General features: G+C 42.9%; 1 protein-coding gene across 1 annotated transcript in view; it reads left to right on the forward strand.

The window, feature by feature from the left end:
- The window catches only part of HAO1 (hydroxyacid oxidase 1), a 20,764-nt gene extending 12,174 nt beyond the window's left edge, over positions 1-8,590 (forward strand). The window contains 6 exon segments of the mRNA XM_031058304.1: positions 1-56; positions 2,889-3,064; positions 3,545-3,636; positions 6,175-6,333; positions 6,612-6,681; positions 7,056-8,590. The exon segment at positions 1-56 is cut by the window's left edge and continues 74 nt beyond it. Coding sequence (XP_030914164.1) covers positions 1-56; positions 2,889-3,064; positions 3,545-3,636; positions 6,175-6,333; positions 6,612-6,681; positions 7,056-7,126 — 624 coding nt within the window. The 3' untranslated portion in view covers positions 7,127-8,590.
- Positions 8,591-9,477: the final 887 nt, after the last annotated feature.

The raw sequence follows: 9,477 nt of genomic DNA on the forward strand, positions 1-9,477 counted from the left end.
CTCGGCCGCCGCCGCGCCGACGTGCGCAACCGCTTCCGGCTGCCCCCGCACCTCAGGTACCGCCGCTGCTGCTGGGTGCGGGACCGGGACAGCGCCTCGCGGTGCTGGGGGAGAAGGTGGGGCTGGGAACGGCTCTGCAGGGCTGTGCGTGTGTCTGCCTGGGCTGCCATTTGCTCTGGGCCGAAACAAAGCTTTCCTGGCTCTTGGCACACTAAAAGATGCTGTGCTAGGCAGGCTGCTGAAGTAAGAGACGTGGGGCATTTCTTTATGCATGGAGCAATGTGCTCTTGGCTATCTTCAAACCTCAGCTGGGCAGAGCCTGGTGTGACCTGCTCTGATGTTGCACTGGGATCCAGCAGCAGAATTGGCTGGGCTCCAAAAGTGGGCCAAAACTCCCTTCCAAAAGATGTTGTGGTTCCTTCTATGTTGTCCTGTGACACTGCTCTGGGTCCAGGGCCATGTCGCTACCAACTGCAGAGCCCCTTTTTGAGCAACTCCAACTCTTCTTTTACTCCAATACAGAAACATGTGGATATCAGTCTTTCTAAATTCTCCATGAGGGCAATTTTTACCCCACGGTGTGTTTTGGGACATTTTCTGTGTCTCAGAATTTGTGGCATCACGATTGACTTCAGCACTAATTCTAGTTCCTCCCTACTGCAGGGCCAATGAGGAATTCAATTTTAACAGAGTTAAACCAGAATTTTAACCCTACAGGTATGTTTAAGGGTGCTGATTTGCCTGGCCTTCTGTAAATACAAATTGATAGACTGTAGAGTCCTCTGACAAACATATGCTGAAGTGCTGGCACAGTTCTAGCAGCCAAGCACTGGTTGGAAGAATATTTACTCGATGGGATATCCAGGACTTGAAGCTAAAAATCCTGTGAGGTTCTTGCATGTAGATCTTGGTAACAACCACAGTCTACCATGACAGCTGTTAGAATTCTTTAGAGCATGAAAGTGAACACAAAAATGAAGAGACAAAGAAAATAGCTTAATGTATTTTGAAGCAGATAAACTTTGAGGTGAGTTCTAGGTGAAAGCTAGTTTTAAATACTATCAATGAAATTGAGTTGTTCTTCCTATGTCTCCAAAGACTGTTGTGTTATGCTGTACACATGTTGTAAGTAAATGTACTTAGCAAAAGTCACATGCAGAGGTTTTTCCTAATTTCCGTACTATTCAAAAGGAAGACAAGCCATGGGGCTCTGCTCTTCTCTACCTGGCAAAAACCCCTCCAGAGCTTGGGGTGTTGACTCTTCCCTATGCACTTGTACTTGCAGCTAAGAGCTGAAAGTTGACAGAGGAACTGAACTCTGCCCTGATTTCTCTGTTAAAATGCAGTTTTAGGGGGAAAGCACCAGAAAGCAGAAAAGCCATAATGCATCTAACATGAAAATGCACCACACTGGTATGTGTGTGCCCTATGTTGTAGTCATGCTAGAGATCTGTGTTTGACACATCATCAGTATACACTGTGACCTTTTACTCTGAAAGATAAAATTAGGCAATTATGAAAATAGCTTGCTTTTTAGGGGCAATAGAATTTTAAGGCCTGGGATTGAGGAGTTCCTGAATGCGAGTCCAACAACCCAAAGACGTTTGAGGAAAGCGGGAGAGCGTTTCTGAAGCACTTTGACCCCACCCCAAATATATTTGTTCTATTTGCTCAAATATAACAAGGTTTCAAGTGAATAGGATGAAATAATGAGAAATTGGAGTAATCCTTAAAGGTTCCAACTAATCACTGCAGATCCCTGAGTGCTGCCTGGGCAGAGCTTTGTTGCAGAGGCCACGGTGGAACTCTCCTAGCGCGGGGCTCTGCTCATTTATGTGATAACTTTTTCTTGGCTTCAGGTTTTCAACAAAGTTTCAAAGCAACAACAAGGTGCCATTGTGCTCTGAAATGTATGTAAAGCAACATTTATCCAAGTGTTGATCTGCATTCTGCAGGCCAAGAAAAACAACAGTTATTTATATAATCTTATCCTTGGTTCTGTTTTTCTCTGGGCACCCCACCCTCCACAAACCAACAGCTGAAAAGCTGGATCTTGCTGAGAGCCTGCTCCTTTCTCATTTGCTTCTGGGCCTGGAGCTGAACAGAAAAGCTATGTGAAATGCTGCTTGTTGCAGGCATGGAATCAGCAGTAAAACCAACCAGGTTCCATGCAAAAACACTCATGCACTTCCCAAAATGTGAAATGTGAGTATTAAATAGCCTGATGTGGAACTGGACACAATTTCAGAAGAGCAGGGCAACTGGGACGTGGATGTGCTAGAACCTGGGAGATTTTGTTGCTGAAACACCCAAGTAACAGCAGTGTTTTCACATGAGCTTCCTTTCCTCTCTGTTTTACAAGGAAATGTACAAAAAGGACACAAGGTAAACAGGCTGGCTGTTGGCCTTATTGGACAGATGAAAATTCTGAATTCTTTGCAAGGCTTCATGGATATCCATCTGTTTCATGGAGCATAAGAAAACTTTATTTCCTCCCTGATCCCCTATTCCTCTCACAGCTGAATTCCCTGGATTTGAAAAACAATACCCAGCCCTATTTATTTTGCTATAGAAGTCAGACTGTTACCTTGGGCCAGAGAAACTTGCCCCAGATTTATCACAAAACCATCATAGAAAGATAGAAAGGCTTAGGTTGGACAGAACATTAAAGATCAAGTGCTTGTGTTGATTATCAAATGCTCTGTCAGCTAAAGGTTTTGGCTTGCTGAGGAGTGGGATCTGACCTGCTGGGACTGGCTGGTTTTGCTCCTGCCCTGCAGTGCAGCAAAGCTTTACCTCGGGCATACTGAATGCTGCCATTAGGGACCCACGGTGACTGCAGAGAATCCTCCTCAGACTGTTTTTCTGTGTTTTGTGTCACTTTTTAGCCTGAGGAACTTCTCGAGCAGCGAGCTGGCCTTTTCCTCAGGGAAGGACTTTGGAGAGGACAGCGGGCTGGCTGTGTACGTCGCCGAGGCCATCGATGCCACCGTCAGCTGGGAGGACGTCAAGTGGCTGCGCGGGCTGACCTCGCTGCCCATCGTGCTGAAGGGGATCCTCAGGGGTGGGTAGGCCTGCTGCTTCCTGGGACAGGGCAAGGGCAGGGCTGTCACGTCCTCCTGCACCACCAGGAACCCACCAGTGAAGGTGTTTGTGGGAGCAGCTGCCTAAAGAAGTGCCTGGTGTTGTCACCAGCGCCACCATTGGCACCATCATGCCAGTGATTTTGCAGTGGGCAAAGTCATTCAGCAAAGGAGTTTCTAACTGATGAGTTCTGGAACATACTAGAGAAAATAAGGGCTAGCAACCGAGGTGGCTGCTGATCTAGAGGGATAAAATGTTCTGCTCCAACATTTCAAGCTACTTTTCGGGTCTTGTTGCTTAAAGATAAAACCTTTTTCTGTTTTGAGGCAAGGCTTTGGAAAGCTGAAGCCCTAAGTTGGCTTTGCATGAGCTGACAATGGTTTTCTTAGTGATTCCTTGATTGTGGTGTCTACAAGCTCCCACTTATGGAAGGACACATCTTGTTTGGGTTTTTTGCTAGCTGATGATGCCAAAGAAGCTGTAAAGCTTGGGGTAAACGGGATCCTGGTGTCAAATCATGGAGCACGACAGCTTGATGGGGTCCCTGCTACTGTGAGTACTGATGCCAAAGTGCTCCAGTAATCTCTAATTTTCTCTGCCTTTTGGCTTCTTGCTTGCTTTCTCTGAACATGTGGAAGCTGGAGGAAAAACCTGGAATAAGTGTTCTATGCCTTAAGCCACGAGTAATAACCTCTCTCCACTTCTCTATGTATGTCACATTGTACTCTGAGTTAGACACAGCCTTTCCTTGGTAGATCAAATTGGAAAATATTGCTGATTTTTTTTTCCACTCTCCTCTTCCACATCTTCTTTCTCATTCTTTGTTGAAAAACCCTTGTTGCCATTTGCAGCACACTGAAGGTTGTATTAGGGTCGTTTTTCCTCTTTTAATATTCTTTGGAGGCTTCTGAAAAATTGCAGTTAAGGAGAAGCTAAAGGCAGAATGAAACTCTCCATTTTTCTCCTTTCAAGTATTTTCACCTTTGGAAAAGGGAGAGAGTGGTTAAATTACAGTTTTTCCTTTTTCCTTTTCCTTGTCGTGCTACTCCATGACTTTTCCAAAGGTGAAAGGGATTTGAGAATTTCTCCGTCGGCAAAAAAGAAAGAAGTAAAGGAAAATGAAAAAGTATGTGCTCAGGATGAAGGAAAAACCCCAAAATTCCAGTCATCACTCATCTTGCTTCATTTGGTGTGGGAAAGCTGCACAAATAAAAAGAGAATGAAAGGGAGGGGAATCAAAGCCCAGTTGTGCTTCTCTGAGTACTTCCAATATGTTCTTGATGAAAAACCTCCTGTTTTCCATGCTGGTTCCCTGAAGGGAGAGGGGAACAGGTCCTCTTGGCACCTCCTGGGAATGTATTCCCCAATTTCACTGAGAGCATTTAAAACTCTTGGGCAGGCCTGCGTGTGAGGTAATCCAACAGCAACAATGTATAAGGTTGTTAAAAGCATCATTTTGAGGAACCCGTGAGAGCACAAGAAATACAAATTAATTTTTGACAACTGCAGCAGAAAAGAAATTTGCAAACTCCTTGTTAGGAGTTACTCCTTTGCCACACCACAGGGCAGAGGAGAACTGCTAAAACTGATGTGTTCCCAGGTTTATGGTATAAAGAACACTACTTCATAATGCCTGTTTTTATAAAGAATCTGCATCAGGTCATGTTAAATGGTTCTGATTTAAAAACATAATAATTTGCTTCAGTTTCATGGGGTTTCAGACCATGAGCTGAACCCAAGCTGGTCAATATTTCTAGTGTCTAGTTACACATTGAGGAAATCTATGTTTTAATTATGGTTTGCATCATGCTTTAGCTATTAGAGCACTTTAATGTTGGTATGGTTTGTCAGGATGTAGAAAGTGCTCTCTGGATATGGAAATAGATCCAAAATATGTCTGGCAAGAGAGCAAAACCAAAGGGAGGGGGAAAATCACAGCCAGTGCCAAACTTCAAGAAAATTTTAATCCAAATCTAAAAACAAAGTGCACTTTCAAGTTTTTTCCTCCCATTTTCTAGTCATTTTTATCCATTAGAAAGGAAATGAATTACATCCGTATTTGAAAGATGTGAATTTGTGTGTCTTTTGTCTTACTTCCACACACAGTTTTCAGTCTCCTTAATACTTGGCTTCTGGTGGGGTTCCTTTCCTGATTTTCATGAATAGGAACTATTTAGGTGGCCTTGTAGGAAAATTTGCCCTGTAATTAATGCTCCAGGCTTGAATTCAGGAGGCTCATCCTTTCATTGGGAATTATTTAATTCCCTGGTTACACACTTGTAACCTGAGAACAGCAAAAATACTTTTCCCTCTTACTTGTGTCACTGGTTCAGGGGATAAGCTGAGAAAAGGGATGAGCAGAGCTCAGTGAAAGCAGCATACATGTGACTTAAAAGAAATTACTTCCCACCTTGCTCAAAACTTAGTGGAAAGTTATTTTTTTCTTATATTAAGAAAAATAAAATTCTTATATTTTCTCTATAGTCATTCCTGTAATTAGATGCATTTTCAAAAGGGAAAATGCATTGATTAAAATTTTTCAGCCAACTCAAAGTTCTTCCAGGCACGTGTTTCTCTCACTCCTTGTCTGTAGGTACAGTGCCTGCCTCTGGGCTCCTGAGCTGGCCCTCAGGATAAATGAATGGGAAATTTAAACAGGGAGGCAAAGATGATTATTTAAAAAGTGAGCTGATCCAATTTCATCCCCGAGCTAGTGAAGACTGGAATTTTGGGAGGTAACACCACCAAAAGGCTTCCTTAGTGCTGCTGTTTTGTATATTGTGCATAAGAATCAGATACTGGCTTGTGTCAGATATGTGTCATGGGGTCAGATGGCCATTTTGTGAGACCCTGCTGATTCTCATTCTGTTTGTGTGACTCTCCAAATAAATCTGACCTTTGTACGTACCTTCTACCCTGCAAAGTCACTGCTGGTTCTCAATACAAAGCTGTTTTATTTGGGTGTATATTTAGGCATGCAACTGCTCATTAAGCTGCTGTAAAGCTTGGATCCTGTGTGTAAGAACTAGCTCAAAAAATAAACAGAGTCTCAGCAGCAGCCAAGCTGTGTTCCTGGTTTCTCTCTCCTAGATTGATGTCTTGCCTGAAATCGTGGAGGCTGTGGAGGGGAAGGTGGAGGTGTTCCTGGATGGAGGTGTGAGAAAAGGCACGGACGTTCTCAAGGCCCTGGCTCTTGGTGCCAAAGCTGTTTTCGTTGGGAGACCTGTCCTCTGGGGACTGGCTTATCAGGTAAGTGAGGGAAAGCCCACATGCATGACTTCAGATCCCTGGACTCACTGCTTGGCCCTGTTAAATGCACATGCATGTGTCTGTGTGCACAGAGGAGTGCGTGTGTGATGCATCTGTGCGCATCCAGATCATCTGATTTGCCGTTGGCTAAAATTTGCTACGACCAACCCTCAGGATTTATGTTTGTGCAGAAAACCTTTCTTGGCACACGTATACGTGTCTGTGCCTACACACATTAACGTACACATAACAGTTCTCATTGTCTCCTAATCTCCCAGGGTGAAGAAGGAGCAAAAGAAGTTCTCCAGATGCTGAAGGAAGAGTTTCGCCTGGCAATGGCACTGACAGGTGGGACATCAACATTTCCTCTCTGAAATCACGTTTTCTTAGGGCTTTCATTTGCCCCAGGCAAGGTGCTATAGCAACTTGCATGAGGGGAATGTTTGCAATCTAAACAGGTCAGTCGGTGGAGAAATGGGAAAAAGACTTGTTATCCCTGCCTTATAAATGGGGAACTGAGTAGATTAGGTGAAAACATTATTTTGTTGGGTTTTTTTTCACAAGGAGAGCAATAAATCCATAGAAAAGTAGTGGCAAATGTTTGGTTGCTGAGGGGTGGATTTCATCTGACAGAATGGAGATTTTTATGAGGCAGATAAAGAAAAGGCTTAGAGTGAGTTGGAAAGTCAGGGGCTTGAACTGATCTGCAACTTCTCCTCCAGGATGCCGGAGAGTAGAAGAGATTGACAGGACACTGATCCGAAGACATCAAGTATTGTTTTCCAAGATTTAGGTCTGAAGACTCTTGCCTTGTGCATTGCCTGTTGTGCTTCCAGACAAAATCCAACTGCATTCCTTCTGTGGGCCTCCTCCTGCAATCCTGACTGAGGAGCTCTGCTCTGTAGGAAATCACTTGCTGAAGAAAGAACTCAAAGCAAATTTTACAGGTGCTTCCAAATCTCTCAGGCTCTTAAGGAAAGCTGCTGCACTGGGAGGTATGATTAGAGATGGGCCTTTATACAAGACCAGCACAGAAATTTCAAGGTGTTTTGCAACAAATGCAATGATAATTAATTTCCTTGTCTGGGAGTAATTTAGCTGTTATAGTGAAACTATAAACAGAAATGCTGAAATTTAAAATGCAAAAGATGCTTCTTGCTCACTGTTTAAAGAAACTAGACTGTAGATTGTAGAGATTAAATCTTGCTTTCCTATGAACAGAGTGTCCTTTCCCTAGTGACTTTATAAGCATCTGGGCTTGTGGCACGTAGGCTGTATGAGCCCAGAGGACTCTTTGTTGTAAGGAACCAACGAGCAAAGCAAAACTGGGGGAAATTGGGGAAATTCAGCTGTTTAAGTGGCACAAGTCCCCCTGCAATCAGACAGCTGCTATGTACATGCACTGGATGGATGTCAGATCCTTGGCTACTGCAAATCCCTGTAGCCCAGACTGTGCCAGCTGCATCCACCTGGAGCTTTGAGTCCCATTTTTTCACCTGATTTGCTAATAGTGGCAAGGGAAGGCTGATGCTGCCTGGGAGAGTTGGTAGAATTTGCAGCCATGTGCAAAAGGGAAGCTTGAATAATTGAGGCATTAACCCATGACTTGGGAAGAGCCTAGCGGCTCTATTGAGTTTCATGCACAACTTTTAATCAGATAAATCTTGGTGTTCTTCATTCTGCTCATGAGGAGGATGCAGAGACCTGCAGGATCTGTGCCTCTGTGAACAACCCAAATATCCACTGAATTCAGGAGAAATTTTGCAGCTGTAAAGAATAAAGGAAGTAAGACTATACTGTTCTCATCTTGGGTAAAACCAAGGCTAGCTCTTCACCTGTCTCGCCTCCCTTGCAGGCATGGCAGTTTTACAGGGAGCAGGAAAAGGCCACACAGGTTTTCAATATCTTGCTGTCAAAATTTAATGTTCATTTCTAAAGAAGACCAAAAAAGAGAAAGCCCCCTTAATTTCATGGTTTCACTGACATCACCAGCTCCACCATTTGTTTCCCATCAGCCTCGTGCATTCTGACTCTCCCACTTTGCTCAGTTTGAAATATCCCTTACTGAGCTTTAGAGGCAGCTTTGTAATGAAATGATGGAATATTATAATGGGAACTAAAGCTGGGGCTGGAACTTGAAATGGGGAGAAAACTCAAAAGGCCACATGATTGCCCTCCAGTTGTAAAATCTGTACTCTTATTTACTGCAGAATGTGGTCTGTTGTGTGAGAGTTGCGTAGCAACAAAATAAAGTTTATCTGAGCAAGGAAATATGAATGTTTCTCAGAGAATAGAGAAACATAATTTCTGCTGTTTACTGCACTTATCATATCTGTTGCAATGTGGACTGTGTCAGATGTCAATTACAGACTAACTTTGGCAAGACTGTTTATTTGAGATAATATAAATGTTACTTAAAAGACAGGGGCATAATATCTTATGTTTACATGTTTAAGATCTATTTCTAAAGCTCAGAAGATGCAGTTTCCTGTCTTTGCCCTAGCCAGATTGGAGGAAGGTTCTGAAACTCTGTGGCTCAGTAGAAGTTCTGATGGTGAGGAAACCGGTTTTGTTACTTGTGCGTAATTCACCGTTTCTAGTTCCTCTGGGATAAGGGTTTACATTGTTTTTTCCTGCCTGTTATCTGTTATCATCTGATTGCCTTTCAGTTCAACCCTAGAAAGACTAGACAAGCACTAAAAACCAAAATTAGAGCCAAATACTTAAAGGCTGTGAGACTGTTAACAGAAAGTAAATTCATTTGTCTGGTAGAATACTCTTTTTAAAATATTCCACAGTGAAGAGAATTTCTTTTGATTTTGAAACAGCCAAACACAACTACTTCTTGACATTATTGAATAAGAAAATAAAAGGTAGGAATTCTGTTTGGTTTGGGTTAAAAAGCAGAAAGACTTGAGTGTCCTCAACCATTTTAAAAACTGAACAATGTCCAGGCTAAGAAAAAAAATCTATCTCCACACTTGCTTCATCTGGAGAAGCTGAGAAAAAATCAGAGCACAGAGGTGATGGTAGATCTTTCTGTGGTTTGTGAGAGGTGTTTCTGAGGAGAATGTAAGTAATGTAACAAAAAAAATAGGTCTTTGTGAAATATGTAAGGAGAAAATTATTTGTCTTAAGTAACAA

This window comes from Geospiza fortis, unplaced genomic scaffold (genome assembly GCF_000277835.1).
Source record: "Geospiza fortis unplaced genomic scaffold, GeoFor_1.0 scaffold275, whole genome shotgun sequence".
NCBI classification, from domain to species: domain Eukaryota; kingdom Metazoa; phylum Chordata; class Aves; order Passeriformes; family Thraupidae; genus Geospiza; species Geospiza fortis.